We start from the raw sequence: 20,318 nt of genomic DNA, 5'->3' as shown, positions 1-20,318 counted from the left end.
ATCTATATAATCTATACATCTATATAATCTATACATCTATATAATCTATTCATACTATACATCTATATAATCTATACATCTATATAATTTATTCATACTATACATCTATATAATCTATACATCTATATAATCTATTCATACTATACATCTATATAATCTATACATCTATACATCTATATAATCTATACATCTATATAATCTATTCATACTATACATCTATATAATCTATACATCTATACATCTATTCATACTATACATCTATATAATCTATACATCTATATAATCTATTCATACTATACATCTCTATAATATATTCATACTATACATCTATATAATCTATACATCTATACATCTATACATCTATATAATCTATATAATCTATACATCTATATAATCTATATAATCTATACATCTATATAATCTATACATCTATATAATCTATTCATACTATACATCTATATAATCTATATAATCTATTCATACTATACATCTATATAATCTATACATCTAAATAATCTATTCATACTATACATCTATATAATCTATACATCTATATAATCTATTCATACTATACATCTATATAATCTATACATCTATATAATCTATTTACATTTACATTTAAGTCATTTAGCAGACGCTCTTATCCAGAGCGACTTACAAATTGGTGCATTCACCTTATGACATCCAGTGGAACAGCCACTTTACAATAGTGCATCTAAATATTTTAAGGGGGGGGGGGGTGAGAAGGATTACTTTATCCTATCCTAAGTATTCCTTAAAGAGGTGGGGTTTCAGGTGTCTCCGGAAGGTGGTGATTGACTCCGCTGTCCTGGCGTCGTGAGGGAGTTTGTTCCACCATTGGGGAGCCAGAGCAGCGAACAGTTTTGACTGGGCTGAGCGGGAACTGTACTTCCTCAGTGGTAGGGAGACGAGCAGGCCAGAGGTGGATGAACGCAGTGCCCTTATTTGGGTGTAGGGCCTGATCAGAGCCTGGAGGTACTGAGGTGCCGTTCCCCTCACAGCTCCGTAGGCAAGCACCATGGTCTTGTAGCGGATGCGAGCTTCAACTGGAAGCCAGTGGAGAGAGCGGAGGAGCGGGGTGACGTGAGAGAACTTGGGAAGGTTGAACACTAGACGGGCTGCGGCGTTCTGGATGAGTTGTAGGGGTTTAATGGCACAGGCAGGGAGCCCAGCCAACAGCGAGTTGCAGTAATCCAGACGGGAGATGACAAGTGCCTGGATTAGGACCTGCGCCGCTTCCTGTGTGAGGCAGGGTCGTACTCTGCGGATGTTGTAGAGCATGAACCTACAGGAACGTGCCACCGTCTTGATGTTAGTTGAGAACGACAGGGTGTTGTCCAGGATCACACCAAGGTTCTTAGCGCTCTGGGAGGATTCATATTCATACTATTCATACTATACATCTATATAATCTATTCATCTATATAATCTATTCATACTATACATCTATATAATCTATACATCTATACATCTATATAATCTATTCATACTATACATCTATATAATCTATACATCTATATAATCTATACATCTATATAATCTATACATCTATATAATCTATTCATACTATACATCTATATAATCTATTCATACTATACATCTATATAATCTATACATCTATATAATCTATTCATTCTATACAAACTATATATCTATATAATCTATACATCTATATAATCTATTCATTCTATACAAACTATATCTATATAATCTATGTCTATACATTATATACGTCTATAATCGAAACATTCTTTACATTCTATACGTCTATACATTCTATATGTCTATACATTCTTTACATTCTATACGTCTATACATTATAAACATCTATACATTCTTTACATTCTATATGTCTATACATTATAAACATCTATACATTCTTTACATTCTATATGTCTATACATTCTTTACATTCTATACATTCTTTACATTCTATATGTCTATACATTCTTTACATTCTATATGTCTATACATTCTTTACATTCTATATGTCTATACATTATAAACATCTATACATTCTTTACATTCTATATGTCTATACATTATAAACATCTATAAATTCTTTACATTCTATATGTCTATACATTCTTTACATTCTATATGTCTATACATTATAAACATCTATACATTCTTTACATTCTATATGTCTATACATTATAAACATCTATACATTCTTTACATTCTATATGTCTATACATTCTTTACATTCTATATGTCTATACATTATAAACATCTATACATTCTTTACATTCTATATGTCTATACATTATAAACATCTATACATTCTTTACATTCTATATGTCTATACATTATAAACATCTATACATTCTTTACATTCTATACGTCTATACATTCTTTACATTCTATATGTCTATACATTATAAACATCTATACATTCTTTACATTCTATACGTCTATACATTCTTTACATTCTATATGTCTATACATTCTTTACATTCTATACATTCTTTACATTCTATATGTCTATACATTCTTTACATTCTATATGTCTATACATTCTTTACATTCTATATGTCTATACATTATAAACATCTATACATTCTTTACATTCTATATGTCTATACATTCTTTACATTCTATATGTCTATACATTCTTTACATTCTATATGTCTATACATTATAAACATCTATACATTCTTTACATTCTATATGTCTATACATTCTATATGTCTATACATTCTTTACATTCTATATGTCTATACATTCTTTACATTCTATATGTCTATACATTCTTTACATTCTATATGTCTATACATTATAAACATCTATACATTCTTTACATTCTATACGTCTATACATTCTTTACATTCTATACATTCTTTACATTCTATATGTCTATACATTCTTTACATTCTATATGTCTATACATTCTTTACATTCTATACATTCTTTACATTCTATATGTCTATACATTCTTTACATTCTATATGTCTATACATTCTTTACATTCTATACGTCTATACATTCTTTACATTCTATATGTCTATACATTCTTTACATTCTATATGTCTATACATTCTTTACATTCTATACATTCTTTACATTCTATACATTCTTTACATTCTATATGTCTATACATTCTTTACATTCTATATGTCTATACATTCTTTACATTCTATACATTCTTTACATTCTATATGTCTATACATTCTTTACATTCTATATGTCTATACATTCTTTACATTCTATACGTCTATACATTCTTTACATTCTATATGTCTATACATTCTTTACATTCTATATGTCTATACATTCTATATGTCTATACATTCTTTACATTCTATATGTCTATACATTCTTTACATTCTATATGTCTATACATTCTTTACATTCTATATGTCTATACATTCTTTACATTCTATATGTCTATACATTCTTTACATTCTATATGTCTATACATTTTTTACATTCTATATGTCTATACATTCTTTACATTCTATATGTCTATACATTCTTTACATTCTATATGTCTATACATTCTTTACATTCTATATGTCTATACATTCTATATGTCTATACATTCTTTACATTCTATATGTCTATACATTCTTTACATTCTATATGTCTATACATTCTATATGTCTATACATTCTTTACATTCTATATGTCTATACATTCTTTACATTCTATATGTCTATACATTCTTTACATTCTATATGTCTATACATTATAAACATCTATACATTCTTTACATTCTATACGTCTATACATTCTTTACATTCTATATGTCTATACATTCTTTACATTCTATACATTCTTTACATTCTATATGTCTATACATTCTTTACATTCTATATGTCTATACATTCTTTACATTCTATATGTCTATACATTCTTTACATTCTATATGTCTATACATTCTTTACATTCTATATGTCTATACATTATAAACATCTATACATTCTTTACATTCTATACGTCTATACATTCTTTACATTCTATACTATTCTTTACATTCTATATGTCTATACATTCTTTACATTCTATATGTCTATACATTCTTTACATTCTATATGTCTATACATTCTTTCTACATTCTATATGTCTATACATTCTTTACATTCTATATGTCTATACATTCTTTACATTCTATATGTCTATACATTCTTTACATTCTATATATGTCTATACATTCTTTACATTCTATATGTCTATACATTCTTTACATTCTATATGTCTATACATTCTTTACATTCTATATGTCTATACATTCTTTACATTCTATATGTCTATACATTCTTTACATTCTATACGTCTATACATTCTTTGCATTCTATACGTCTATACATTCTTTACATTCTATATGTCTATACATTCTTTACATTCTATATGTCTATACATTCTTTACATTCTATATGTCTATACATTCTTTACATTCTATATGTCTATACATTCTTTACATTCTATATGTCTATACATTCTTTACATTCTATATGTCTATACATTCTTTACATTCTATATGTCTATACATTCTATATGTCTATACATTCTTTACATTCTATATGTCTATACATTCTTTACATTCTATATGTCTATACATTCTTTACATTCTATATGTCTATACATTCTTTACATTCTATATGTCTATACATTCTTTACATTCTATATGTCTATACATTCTTTACATTCTATATGTCTATACATTCTTTACATTCTATATGTCTATACATTCTATATGTCTATACATTCTTTATATTCTATATGTCTATACATTCTATATGTCTATACATTCTTTACATTCTATATGTCTATACATTCTATATGTCTATACATTCTTTACATTCTATATGTCTATACATTCTATATGTCTATACATTCTTTATATTCTATATGTCTATACATTCTATACGTCTATACATTCTTTACATTCTATATGTCTATACATTCTATATGTCTATACATTCTTTACATTCTATATGTCTATACATTCTTTACGTTCTATATGTCTATACATTCTTTATATTCTATATGTCTATACATTCTTTATATTCTATATGTCTATACATTCTATATGTCTATACATTCTTTACATTCTATATGTCGTCTATACATTCTTTACATTCTATATGTCTATACATTCTTTACATTCTATATGTCTATACATTCTATATATGTCTATACATTCTTTACATTCTATACATCTATACATTCTTTACATTCTATATGTCTATACATTCTTTACATTCTATATGTCTATACATTCTTTATTCTATATGTCTATACATTCTTTACATTCTATATGTCTATACATTCTATTCTATATGTCTATACATTCTATATGTCTATACATTCTATATGTCTATACATTCTATATGTCTATACATTCTATATGTCTATACATTCTATATGTCTATACGTTCTATATGTCTATACATTCTATATGTCTATACATTCTATATGTCTATACATTCTATATGTCTATACATTCTATTCTATGTCTATACATTCTATATGTCTATACATTCTATATGTCTATACATATGTCTATACATTCTATATGTCTATACATTCTATATGTCTATACATTCTTTACATTCTATATGTCTATACATTCTTTACATTCTATATGTCTATACATTCTATATGTCTATACATTCTATATGTCTATACATTCTTTACATTCTATATGTCTATACATTCTATATGTCTATACATTCTTTACATTCTATATGTCTATACATTCTTTACATTCTATATGTCTATACATTCTATATGTCTATACATTCTATATGTCTATACATTCTTTACATTCTATATGTCTATACATTTTTTACATTCTATATGTCTATACATTCTTTACATTCTATATGTCTATACATTCTTTACATTCTATACGTCTATACATTCTTTACATTCTATATGTCTATACATTCTTTACGTTCTATATGTCTATACATTCTATACGTCTATACATTCTTTACATTCTATACGTCTATACATTCTTTACATTCTATATGTCTATACATTCTTTACATTCTATACGTCTATACATTCTTTACATTCTATATGTCTATACATTCTTTACATTCTATATGTCTATACATTCTTTACATTCTATACGTCTATACATTCTTTACATTCTATATGTCTATACATTCTATATGTCTATACATTCTTTACATTCTATATGTCTATACATTCTATATGTCTATACATTCTTTATATTCTATATGTCTATACATTCTATACGTCTATACATTCTTTACATTCTATATGTCTATACATTCTATATGTCTATACATTCTTTACATTCTATATGTCTATACATTCTTTACGTTCTATATGTCTATACATTCTATATGTCTATACATTCTTTATATTCTATATGTCTATACATTCTATATGTCTATACATTCTTTACATTCTATACGTCTATACATTCTTTACATTCTATATGTCTATACATTCTTTACATTCTATATGTCTATACATTCTATATGTCTATACGTTCTATATGTCTATACATTCTTTACATTCTATATGTCTATACATTCTTTACATTCTATATGTCTATACATTCTATACGTCTATACATTCTTTACATTCTATATGTCTATACATTCTATATGTCTATACGTTCTATATGTCTATACATTCTATATGTCTATACATTCTATATGTCTATACGTTCTATATGTCTATACATTCTATATGTCTATACGTTCTATATGTCTATACGTTCTATATGTCTATACATTCTATATGTCTATACATTCTATATGTCTATACATTCTATATGTCTATACATTCTATATGTCTATACGTTCTATATGTCTATACATTCTATATGTCTATACATTCTATATGTCTATACATTCTTTACATTCTATATGTCTATACATTCTTTACATTCTATATGTCTATACATTCTATATGTCTATACATTCTATATGTCTATACATTCTTTACATTCTATATGTCTATACATTCTATATGTCTATACATTCTTTACATTCTATATGTCTATACATTCTTTACATTCTATATGTCTATACATTCTATATGTCTATACATTCTATATGTCTATACATTCTTTACATTCTATATGTCTATACATTCTTTACATTCTATATGTCTATACATTCTTTACATTCTATATGTCTATACATTCTTTACATTCTATACGTCTATACATTCTTTACATTCTATATGTCTATACATTCTTTACGTTCTATATGTCTATACATTCTATACGTCTATACATTCTTTACATTCTATACGTCTATACATTCTTTACATTCTATATGTCTATACATTCTTTACATTCTATACGTCTATACATTCTTTACATTCTATATGTCTATACATTCTTTACATTCTATATGTCTATACATTCTTTACATTCTATACGTCTATACATTCTTTACATTCTATATGTCTATACATTCTTTACATTCTATATGTCTATACATTCTTTACATTCTATATGTCTATACATTCTTTACATTCTATATGTCTATACATTCTATACGTCTATACATTCTTTACATTCTATATGTCTATACATTCTTTACATTCTATATGTCTATACGTTCTATATGTCTATACATTCTTTACATTCTATATGTCTATACATTCTATACGTCTATACATTCTTTACATTCTATATGTCTATACATTCTTTACATTCTATATGTCTATACATTCTTTACATTCTATATGTCTATACATTCTTTACATTCTATATGTCTATACATTCTTTACATTCTATACGTCTATACGTTCTTTACATTCTATATGTCTATACATTCTATATGTCTATACATTCTATATGTCTATACATTCTTTACATTCTATATGTCTATACATTCTTTACATTCTATATGTCTATACATTCTTTACATTCTATATGTCTATACATTCTTTACATTCTATATGTCTATACATTCTTTACATTCTATACGTCTATACATTCTTTACATTCTATATGTCTATACATTCTATATGTCTATACATTCTATATGTCTATACATTCTATATGTCTATACATTCTTTACATTCTATACGTCTATACATTCTTTACATTCTATATGTCTATACATTCTTTACATTCTATATGTCCATACATTCTTTACATTCTATATGTCTATACATTCTTTACATTCTATACGTCTATACATTCTTTACATTCTATATGTCTATACATTCTTTCTATATGTCTATACATTCTATATGTCTATACATTCTATACGTCTATACATTCTTTACATTCTATACGTCTATACATTCTTTACATTCTATACGTCTATACATTCTTTACATTCTATATGTCTATACATTCTTTACATTCTATATGTCTATACATTCTTTACATTCTATATGTCTATACATTCTTTACATTCTATATGTCTATACATTCTTTACATTCTATACGTCTATACATTCTTTACATTCTATATGTCTATACATACTTTACATTCTATATGTCTATACATTCTTTACATTCTATATGTCTATACATTCTTTACATTCTATATGTCTATACATTCTTTACATTCTATATGTCTATACATTCTTTACATTCTATATGTCTATACATTCTTTACATTCTATATGTCTATACATTCTATACGTCTATACATTCTTTACATTCTATACATTCTTTACATTCTATACGTCTATACATTCTTTACATTCTATATGTCTATACATTCTTTACATTCTATATGTCTATACATTCTATATGTCTATACATTCTTTACATTCTATATGTCTATACATTCTTTACATTCTATACGTCTATACATCTATACATCTTCTATAAATTCTATACATCTCCTATAAATTCTACACTTCTTATAATGTGTCTGACCATCACATGTTAGTCAATACTAATGTACCTGACCATCACATGTTAGTCAATACTAATGTACCTGACCATCACATGTTAGTCAATACTAATGTGTCTGACCATCACATGTTAGTCAATACTAATGTGTCTGACCATCACATGTTAGTCAATACTAATGTACCTGACCATCAAATGTTAGTCAATACTAATGTACCTGACCATCACATGTTAGTACTAATGTACCTGACCATCACATGTTAGTCAATACTAATGTACCTGACCATCACATGTTAGTCAATACTAATGTACCTGACCATCACATGTTAGTCAATACTAATGTACCTGACCATCACATGTTAGTCAATACTAATGTACCTGACCATCACATGTTAGTCAATACTAATGTACCTGACCATCACATGTTAATCAATACTAATGTACCTGACCATCACATGTTAGTCAATACTAATGTACCTGACCATCACATGTTAGTCAATACTAATGTACCTGACCATCACATGTTAGTCAATACTAATGTACCTGACCATCACATGTTAGTCAATACTAATGTACCTGACCATCACATGTTAGTCAATACTAATGTGCCTGACCATCACATGTTAGTCAATACTAATGTGCCTGACCATCACATGTTAGTCAATACTAATGTGCCTGACCATCACATGTTAGTCAATACTAATGTACCTGACCATCACATGTTAGTCAATACTAATGTGCCTGACCATCACATGTTAGTCAATACTAATGTACCTGACCATCACATGTTAGTCAATACTAATGTACCTGACCATCACATGTTAGTCAATACTAATGTACCTGACCATCACATGTTAGTCAATACTAATGTACCTGACCATCACATGTTAGTCAATACTAATGTACCTGACCATCACATGTTAGTCAATACTAATGTACCTGACCATCACATGTTAGTCAATACTAATGTGCCTGACCATCACATGTTAGTCAATACTAATGTGCCTGACCATCACATGTTAGTCAATACTAATGTGCCTGACCATCACATGTTAGTCAATACTAATGTACCTGACCATCACATGTTAGTCAATACTAATGTGCCTGACCATCACATGTTAGTCAATACTAATGTACCTGACCATCACATGTTAGTCAATACTAATGTGTCTGACCATCACATGTTAGTCAATACTAATGTGTCTGACCATCACATGCTAGTCAATACTAATGTGTCTGACCATCACATGTTAGTCAATACTAATGTGTCTGACCATCACATGCTAGTCAATACTAATGTGTCTGACCATCACATGTTAGTCAATACTAATGTACCTGACCATCACATGTTAGTCAATACTAATGTACCTGACCATCACATGTTAATCAATACTAATGTACCTGACCATCACATGTTAGTCAATACTAATGTGTCTGACCATCACATGTTAGTCAATACTAATGTGTCTGACCATCACATGTTAGTCAATACTAATGTGTCTGACCATCACATGCTAGTCAATACTAATGTGTCTGACCATCACATGCTAGTCAATACTAATGTACCTGACCATCAGGTGTTAATCAATACTAATGTACCTGACCATCAGGTGTTAATCAATACTAATGTGTCATCATAAATGACTTTTTTATATTTGTCAACACTTTAGTACCACAGATTGAATAGAGTCCTTAATGAACACGTGTTTGTTGTGTCTGTTTGTGGTGTGTTCCAGACCTGGACCTGTCCTCCCCGTCTACAGTCTCTGTAATCTCTGCAGTAATAGCTGTGGTTGGTGGTGTGGCCATCTTGTTTGTGATACTGACCTGTTGTAGAAGGTACGTCATTATCATGATGTTCAGGTGATAACTGTCATTGTAATGTATCGGGGTTGGGGTTCATTTCATAATGTCTTTGTCAATTCAGGAAGTAAACTGAAATACGATGTCTTATATCATTCATTGAAAAGTAGAACTTAAAAATGTTTTATTGAAATTAAATTAACCCCAACCCTGGTAGATGTTGTTTAACAAATGTTATGTAACATTTCAAAAACAGTATGTGTTTTTTAAAAATATTCTTGCAGGTATTTTCCAAAGAAGCCAGAATCGATAAACGGAACCGATAAACAGAACCGATAAACAGCGGTTGTTGTTGTAAGAGGGACGGATAACCAAGAGACACCTCTGGAAATGTAGTCCTTAACATATTTTATTACATTTTAGTATTTTGTTTTAAAAAATGTGACACATATCCTAAAAGTATACACTTGAATGTGTTGATATAAAAACGTAACTTCACATTATTTGTTAGATAATAACCTGAAAATAAGAAATAACTGTATTGTAACCCTGTTTTAGACCACAGTCACATTATATATATATATATATATAAAACCTCAAAAGGTCTGACTCAAAGTGCACAAAGTACTTCGCCGTACAGTATTTGGACAGTGACCATTTTGTTGTTGTTGTTGTTGTTCTGTTAAGTGACAAAAAATGACGCATTATTTACATTACATTATTTATCATTTTAATTTCAATTGGCCACAAAAAAAAAAATCTGAAACACAACCAAAACAAACAGCAACAAGTTTAAATTACAAGCTTGTCGTAGTTATTGTGTGATAGAAATATGATACTAAACTTTTCACTACTTTAATACACATAAGTGAATTTGCCTAAAAGTTCAAATGTACAAAAAGTGCTGTAATTTCTAAACGGTTGACCTGAAAATACCCTCGAATTAAAGCTGGCAGTCGGCACTGAAATCTAAAGTGCTGGAGTACAGAGCCAAAACAAAACAACGTGTCACTGTACAAATACTTGAATATCAGCGTGTTTGTCTGTTCTAGTCCACATGTTTGAAGCTCATAAACCTGAACAAGCTAACAGCATTAAAGGCTGTTACAGATGATTTTTTTGTAATATATATGTTTTGTCATCACATACCCCGGATAGGTTCAGTGAAATGTGTTGTTTTACAGCGTCAGCCGTAGTAGTACGGCGCCCCTGGAGCAAATTAGGGTTTAAGTGCCTTGCTCAAGGGCACGTCGACAGATTTTTCACCTTGTCGGTTCAGGTATTTAAACCAGATAATATTCGGGAAGAAACACTTGTCCGGAACACGTGTGCATTTCGCTACACTCGCATTAACATCTGCTAACCATGTGTATGTAACAAATAAATGTGATTTGGTAAAAACTGTATTCTTCTTAGTATTAGTATTCTCAGTATTCGTGGAACGCATGTCCCGGTTCCGGTTCGGTACCTATGACAGCTTTCCTGACCGGTAACTGCCACTCTGAGAGAGACAGGTCGCTTTCCAGGCTGACTATAGGCAGCATTTAATGGTTTGCGTGTCAAATTGCTATATCATATGATCAGTCGGGCAACTGCAATGTAGTCAGTCTGGAATGCCGTCGGCCACATTTACGATTACCAGTATGTTCCTGGATCTCTGTGCCATATTCCCCTCCCTTCAAACCTGTTTAGCAACAACTGTGGGCGTGGGAGGGAGTCGGCTGGAGGCTTTTTGTATTAGCGGGTAACTAAATGTGGTCCTTCTGTAGCTCAGTTGGTAGAGCATGGCGCTTGTAACGCCAGGGTAGTGGGTTCGATCCCCGGGACCACCCATACGTAGAATGTATGCACACATGACTGTAAGTCGCTTTGGATAAAAGCGTCTGCTAAATGGCATATATTATTATTATTATTATAAACCATCCACTTCTTGGTAACAACCTAAATCTAGTGACCTGCCTGGGCCCTGAGGTCAAATATGTCTCTTTATTGGGAAGATTCCACAGTACATGATTTTTAGGCCACTTCAGGCAGGGCTTCTGTGGGTTAAAGCCACACTAATGCTGAGCGATTAACTGGCATTTCGGTTATATTTTTCATTTTATAAACAACTAATTCACAGTTGTTGGTTCAATGATTTATTTTCCTGTGACCTCAATGCACACCGTGAAGAAGTTTCTCTAGAGATTCAAAACAGATCCAGGCTGAACTGTGCGATGTAGTAGGGAGTTGTAGTTTCCAACAGGCTAATATTCTTCATAGTTTAATCGCAGAAAACGTGGTAATTAACTACAATGACCATAATCCATTGCACACCTACTTGTCCGTTCTGTGTATATTTTATGCCTGCTACAGAAGAGACAAAATAATGCATGATCATGAGGGGATATTGAGATACGATGACTTGGAATGAAATAAGTCATCAAGTGTTTATACACAAAATATTTTATTATTATTTTTGAAATATTTTATTAAGGTAAAGTAATTGTGTTGTTACAGCATTCAACCCACATAATGCATAGTGCATTTAATGTCAAATATATATATCAAAATCAGTGATTTTTTTTTCCATAATCGAACGGACACCAAACCGACCTTAAAAAAGCACTAAATCGCTCAGCACTACGCTTTTTAATTTGCGCAAAGTGGCCAACCAAGGCACCCTAAACAAAATGCAGGCAATGCAAGCAAATGCATCACTAGGTATTTTCACATACAAATAGAACTCCGGCCTCGATCGCTGAAGCGGCGTTCCAGATCCCTGGAGTGTTCCAGATCCCTGGAGTGTTCCAGATCGCTGAAGCGGCGTTCCAGATCCCTGGAGTGTTCCAGATCCCTGGAGTGTTCCAGATCCCTGGAGTGTTCCAGATCGCTGAAGCGGCGTTCCAGATCCCTGAAGCGGCGTTCCAGATCGCTGAAGCGTTCCAGATCGCTTGATAGAAATGTAAACATAACAGACGTCTCCACTATCGCGGGAACATTGCCTTTACATTTAAATCACGCTGTAACGCTGAACTTCAGCTACGCGGATTGAATAGAGCCCTTCATTTTTATGATACATCTACATGACTTTTTTAAATTTGAAAACATGATTTGAGCAAATATAATTTGCCATAACTAATCATTGCAGATTCAAGACACTATAACAGAGACAGCAGACTAGACCGGACACAACTCACTGGTCACTATATATTTACTATCAATCTATAGCGCAACTGTGTGACTCTTGGAGAATACGATCGTTGTTATATTGCCGGAACAAGGCAAAGATTCCGAGCTCATAAACATGACTCTCTCAACCAATCAGATCGAGCCTTTCGCTAGACCCGCAATAACATCTGCTAAACACGTGTATGTGGCCCAATTAAAATGTTGATTTGTGTTTTTTGATCAAGCGTTTAGCTGACGCCCGCAATGCTGCTGTTTTGGCTGAGATGGAACTGCGTTTAGAGCTGTCAAATCGGTGAGCAGTTGCTCACGAAGCCACACCCACCCCCAAGTTCAGAACGAGAAAGTATAGGCCATACAGAAATAATGACACTCAAATTGGAAATCATTAAACTAAATAATGACGTGTAGATGACATAGCACATGTTCGAAGTGGTAAACAACACTGGATTTCTCTTAATGAGACTCCGTGCAGCCAACGACAATGTCCACTTTAGGTATAATGGCCGGGGAGCTGCTTGTTGATTTCACAGCTCTTAACGCAGTTGTTCCACCTCCGACAGCGTCAAAATATCAGCTATGTGGATGTCGGCTTAAGTGGATTTGATTTGAATCGGGCCCTAAGGCTACGTTTATACAGGCAGCCCAATTCTGATGTTTTCCACAAATTGGTCTTTTGATCAATCACATCAGATCTTTTCACATCTGAGCTTTTAGCATGTTCTGCACAAATGACTGATGATTGGCTGAAATAAATTGATAATAAAGAAGATTGTGGGAGTTGTTTTGTTAGACTTCGGTGCAGCTTTTGATGTCATTGATCATAACCTTTTGCTGAAAAAACTTGTGTTATGGATTTCCATCCTCTGACCTATTATGGATTGAGAGTTAACTATCTAATAGAACACAGAGGGTTTTCATTAATGGAAGCCTCTCTCATGCAAATTCAGTTGACTGTGGTGTACCGCAGGGCAGCCTGTTAGGGTCATTATTGATTTCTGTTTTTACAAATGACCCTCCACTGACCTTGAATAAAACCTTTGTTTCTATGTACGTTGACAATTCAACAGTGTACACGTCGGCTGCAACAGTAAACTAAATAACAGACCCCTAACATAGAACTCCAGTCAGTTTTAGAATGGGTAACTAGCAATAGGCTGGTGCTGAATTATGCTTTTGAGATTTTTCCGACAAATTACCCACTCAACGCTAAACCTTGTTTAGGTATTTTATTGAATAATGTGGCTATTGAGCAAGTTGAGGAGACTAAACTACTGGGTGTAACCCTAGATAGCATGCTGTCATGGTCAAAACATAGACTCAATGGTTGCTAAAATGGAAAGAGGTCTGGCCACGATAGGGCGTTGCTCTATCAAAGTGTCAGTAACATGCATGTCAGTCTCTCCTGGCTCAAAGTTGAGGAGAGATTGACTGCATCCCTATTGGTCTTTGTGCAAGGTGTTGAAGATACCAAACTGTCTGTTCAAGCAGTAGGCACACAGTTCGGACACTCGTTGGTTCAACACATGCCACCAGAGGTCTCTTCACAGTCCCCAGGTCCAGAACAGAGGCTGGGAAACGCAAAATATTAAATAGAGCCACGACTACATCGAACTCTCTGCCACCCCAGGTAACTCAAGCTAGGGGACCCCAGGTAACTCAAGCTAGGGGACCCCAGGTAACTCAAGCTAGGGGACCCCAGGTAACTCAAGCTAGGGGACCCCAGGTAACTCAAGCTAGGGGACCCCAGGTAACTCAAGCTAGGGGACCCCAGGTAACTCAAGCTAGGGGACCCCAGGTAACTCAAGCTAGGGGACCCCAGGTAACTCAAGCTAGGGGACCCCAGGTAACTCAAGCTAGGGGACCCCAGGTAACTCAAGCTAGGGGACCCCAGGTAACTCAAGCTAGGGGACCCCAGGTAACTAACCCCAGGTAACTCAAGCTAGGGGACCCCAGGTAACTCAAGCTAGGGGACCCCAGGTAACTCAAGCTAGGGGACCCCAGGTAACTCAAGCTAGGGGACCCCAGGTAACTCAAGCTAGGGGACCCCAGGTAACTCAAGCTAGGGGACCCCAGGTAACTCAAGCTAGGGGACCCCAGGTAACTCAAGCTAGGGGACCCCAGGTAACTCAAGCTAGGGGACCCCAGGTAACTCAAGCTAGGGGACCCCAGGTAACTCAAGCTAGGGGACCCCAGGTAACTCAAGCTAGGGGACCCCAGGTAACTCAAGCTAGGGGACCCCAGGTAACTCAAGCTAGGGGACCCCAGGTAACTCAAGCTAGGGGACCCCAGGTAACTCAAGCTAGGGGACCCCAGGTAACTCAAGCTAGGGGACCCCAGGTAACTCAAGCTAGGGGACCCCAGGTAACTCAAGCTAGGGGACCCCAGGTAACTCAAGCTAGGGGACCCCAGGTAACTCAAGCTAGGGGACCCCAGGTAACTCAAGCTAGGGGACCCCAGGTAACTCAAGCTAACCCCAGGTAACAAGCTAGGGGACCCCAGGTAACTCAAGCTAGGGGACCCCAGGTAACTCAAGCTAGGGGACCCCAGGTAACTCAAGCTAGGGGACCCCAGGTAACTCAAGCTAGGGGACCCCAGGTAACTCAAGCTAGGGGACCCCAGGTAACTCAAGCTAGGGGACCCCAGGTAACTCAAGCTAGGGGACCCCAGGTAACTCAAGCTAGGGGACCCCAGGTAACTCAAGCTAGGGGACCCCAGGTAACTCAAGCTAGGGGACCCCAGGTAACTCAAGCTAGGGGACCCCAGGTAACTCAAGCTAGGGGACCCCAGGTAACTCAAGCTAGGGGACCCCAGGTAACTCAAGCTAGGGGACCCCAGGTAACTCAAGCTAGGGGACCCCAGGTAACTCAAGCTAGGGGACCCCAGGTAACTCAAGCTAGGGGACCCCAGGTAACTCAAGCTAGGGGACCCCAGGTAACTCAAGCTAGGGGACCCCAGGTAACTCAAGCTAGGGGACCCCAGGTAACTCAAGCTAGGGGACCCCAGGTAACTCAAGCTAGGGGACCCCAGGTAACTCAAGCTAGCAATAAAAACAGATATAATAACACCTTATGGAGGACTGTGAAGAGACACAGGTATTTTGATATATCTTTGTATTGTAACCTGCGCTGTACTATGCATTAGACCTAGATACATGCCAACTGAGGTCTCCTCACAGTCCCCAGGTCCAGTGTGCCTACTGCATGTACTCATATGATATCTGTGTGTGAAGTTTTAAATGCATGTATTTCAGTCCTTGACTAAAAACAATCTTTCCATACTATGTATTGCTTCCTGTGGACCCCAGGAAGAGTAGCTGATGCTTTTGCAATGACTAATGAGGATCCCCTAATAAATACCAGGACCAATTAGTGGACAAAAGACCAGAATCGAGCTGCCTGTGTAAACGCAGCCTAAGAGGAAAGCAGTTACTATTGCACGTAAAGACGTGAATAGTGTTCATTTAGATAAGGCTTTTCATTTTGATAAGGCTTTTCATGCAAGATATGGCTAACAGACATGGTATAAACACTACAGTATATGGTGATGTATCCATGCAAAGCTACAAATTATTTGGTCATGGGGCGGCAGGGTAGCCTAGTGGTTAGAGTGTAGGGGCGGCAGGGTAGCCTAGTGGTTAGAGTGTAGGGGCGGCAGGGTAGCCTAGTGGTTAGAGTGGGTGGGCGGCAGGGTAGCCTAGTGGTTAGAGTGTAGGGGCGGTAGGTAGCCTAGTGGTTAGAGTGTAGGGGCGGCAGGGTAGCCTAGTGGTTAGAGTGTAGGGGCGGCAGGGTAGCCTAGTGGTTAGAGTGTAGGGGCGGCAGGGTAGCCTAGTGGTTAGAGTGTAGGGGCGGCAGGGTAGCCTAGTGGTTAGAGTGTAGAGGTGGCAGGGTAGCCTAGTGGTTAGAGTGTAGGGGCGGCAGGGTAGCCTAGTGGTTAGAGTGTAGGGCGGCAGGGTAGCCTAGTGGTTAGAGTGTAGGGGCGGCAGGGTAGCCTAGTGGTTAGAGTGTAGGGGCGGCAGGGTAGCCTAGTGGTTAGAGTGTAGAGGCGGCAGGGTAGCCTAGTGGTTAGAGTGTAGGGGCGGCAGGGTAGCCTAGTGGTTAGAGTGTAGGGGCGGCAGGGTAGCCTAGTGGTTAGAGTGTAGGGGCGGCAGGGTAGCCTAGTGGTTAGAGTGTAGGGGCGGCAGGGTAGCCTAGTGGTTAGAGTGTAGGGGCGGCAGGGTAGCCTAGTGGTTAGAGTGTAGGGGCGGCAGGGTAGCCTAGTGGTTAGAGTGTAGGGGCGGCAGGGTAGCCTAGTGGTTAGAGTGTAGGGGCGGCAGGGTAGCCTAGTGGTTAGAGTGTAGGGGCGGCAGGGTAGCCTAGTGGTTAGAGTGTAGGGCGGCAGGGTAGCCTAGTGGTTAGAGTGTAGGGGCGGCAGGGTAGCCTAGTGGTTAGAGTGTAGGGGCGGTAGGTAGCCTAGTGGTTAGAGTGTAGGGGCGGCAGGGTAGCCTAGTGGTTAGAGTGTAGGGGCGGCAGGGTAGCCTAGTGGTTAGAGTGTAGGGGCGGCAGGGTAGCCTAGTGGTTAGAGTGTAGGGGCGGCAGGGTAGCCTAGTGGTTAGAGTGTAGAGGTGGCAGGGTAGCCTAGTGGTTAGAGTGTAGGGGCGGCAGGGTAGCCTAGTGGTTAGAGTGTAGGGGCGGCAGGGTAGCCTAGTGGTTAGAGTGTAGGGGCGGCAGGGTAGCCTAGTGGTTAGAGTGTAGGGGCGGCAGGGTAGCCTAGTGGTTAGAGTGTAGGGGCGGCAGGGTAGCCTAGTGGTTAGAGTGTAGGGGCGGCAGGGTAGCCTAGTGGTTAGAGTGTAGGGGCGGCAGGGTAGCCTAGTGGTTAGAGTGTAGGGGCGGCAGGGTAGCCTAGTGGTTAGAGTGTAGGGGCGGCAGGGTAGCCTAGTGGTTAGAGTGTAGGGGCGGCAGGGTAGCCTAGTGGTTAGAGTGTAGGGGCGGCAGGGTAGCCTAGTGGTTAGAGTGTAGGGGCGGTAGGTAGCCTAGTGGTTAGAGTGTAGGGGCGGCAGGGTAGCCTAGTGGTTAGAGTGTAGGGGCGGCAGGGTAGCCTAGTGGTTAGAGTGTAGGGGCGGCAGGGTAGCCTAGTGGTTAGAGTGGGTGGGCGGCAGGGTAGCCTAGTGGTTAGAGTGGGTGGGCGGCAGGGTAGCCTAGTGGTTAGAGTGTAGGGGCGGCAGGGTAGCCTAGTGGTTAGAGTGTAGGGGCGGCAGGGTAGCCTAGTGGTTAGAGTGTAGGGGCGGCAGGGTAGCCTAGTGGTTAGAGTGTAGGGGCGGCAGGGTAGCCTAGTGGTTAGAGTGTAGGGGCGGCAGGGTAGCCTAGTGGTTAGAGTGTAGGGGCGGCAGGGTAGCCTAGTGGTTAGAGTGTAGGGGCGGCAGGGTAGCCTAGTGGTTAGAGTGTAGGGGCGGCAGGGTAGCCTAGTGGTTAGAGTGTAGGGGCGGCAGGGTAGCCTAGTGGTTAGAGTGTAGGGGCGGCAGGGTAGCCTAGTGGTTAGAGTGTAGGGGCGGCAGGGTAGCCTAGTGGTTAGAGTGTAGGGGCGGCAGGGTAGCCTAGTGGTTAGAGTGTAGGGGCGGCAGGGTAGCCTAGTGGTTAGAGTGTAGGGGCGGCAGGGTAGCCTAGTGGTTATAGTGTAGGGGCGGCAGGGTAGCCTAGTGGTTAGAGTGTAGGGGCGGCAGGGTAGCCTAGTGGTTAGAGTGTAGGGGCGGCAGGGTAGCCTAGTGGTTAGAGTGTAGGGGCGGCAGGGTAGCCTAGTGGTTAGAGTGTAGGGGCGGCAGGGTAGCCTAGTGGTTAGAGTGTAGGGGCGGCAGGGTAGCCTAGTGGTTAGAGTGTAGGGGCGGCAGGGTAGCCTAGTGGTTAGAGTGTAGGGGCGGCAGGGTAGCCTAGTGGTTAGAGTGTAGGGGCGGCAGGGTAGCCTAGTGGTTAGAGTGTAGGGGCGGCAGGGTAGCCTAGTGGTTAGAGTGTAGGGGCGGCAGGGTAGCCTAGTGGTTAGAGTGTAGGGGCGGCAGGGTAGCCTAGTGGTTAGAGTGTAGGGGCGGCAGGGTAGCCTAGTGGTTAGAGTGTAGGGGCGGCAGGGTAGCCTAGTGGTTATAGTGTAGGGGCGGCAGGGTAGCCTAGTGGTTAGAGTGTAGGGGCGGCAGGGTAGCCTAGTGGTTAGAGTGTAGGGGCGACAGGTAGCCTAGTGGTTAGAGTGTAGAGGTGGCAGGTAGCCTAGTGGTTAGAGTGTAGAGGCGGCAGGTAGCCTAGTGGTTAGAGTGTAGAGGCGACAGGTAGCCTAGTGGTTAGAGTGTAGAGGTGGCAGGTAGCCTAGTGGTTAGAGTGTTGGACCAGTAACCGGAAGGTTGCAAGTTCAAACCCCCGAGCTGACGGGGTACAAATCTGTCGTTCTGCCCCTGAACAGGCAGTTAACCCACTGTTCCTAGGCCGTCATTGAAAATAAGAATTTGTTCTTATTAACCGACTTGCCTAGTAAAAGGTAAAATAAATAAATATATGGC

The 20,318-nt window shown here is 37.4% G+C and overlaps 1 protein-coding gene across 1 annotated transcript in view; it reads left to right on the top strand.

The window, feature by feature from the left end:
- epx (eosinophil peroxidase) overlaps window positions 1–11,987 on the top strand; it is a 53,863-nt gene extending 41,876 nt beyond the window's left edge. Inside the window, exons 19-20 of the mRNA XM_046352077.1 lie at window positions 10,567–10,669; window positions 10,918–11,987. Coding sequence (XP_046208033.1) covers window positions 10,567–10,669; window positions 10,918–10,972 — 158 coding nt within the window. The 3' untranslated portion in view covers window positions 10,973–11,987. The remainder of the gene's footprint in view (window positions 1–10,566; window positions 10,670–10,917) is intronic.
- The last annotated feature ends 8,331 nt before the right edge of the window (window positions 11,988–20,318 follow it).

This window comes from Oncorhynchus gorbuscha, linkage group LG06 (assembly GCF_021184085.1).
Source record: "Oncorhynchus gorbuscha isolate QuinsamMale2020 ecotype Even-year linkage group LG06, OgorEven_v1.0, whole genome shotgun sequence".
Taxonomy (NCBI): Eukaryota; Metazoa; Chordata; class Actinopteri; order Salmoniformes; family Salmonidae; genus Oncorhynchus; species Oncorhynchus gorbuscha.
The sequence above is the reverse complement of the archived record's forward strand: the minus strand, read 5'-3'. Positions and strand labels throughout refer to the sequence as shown.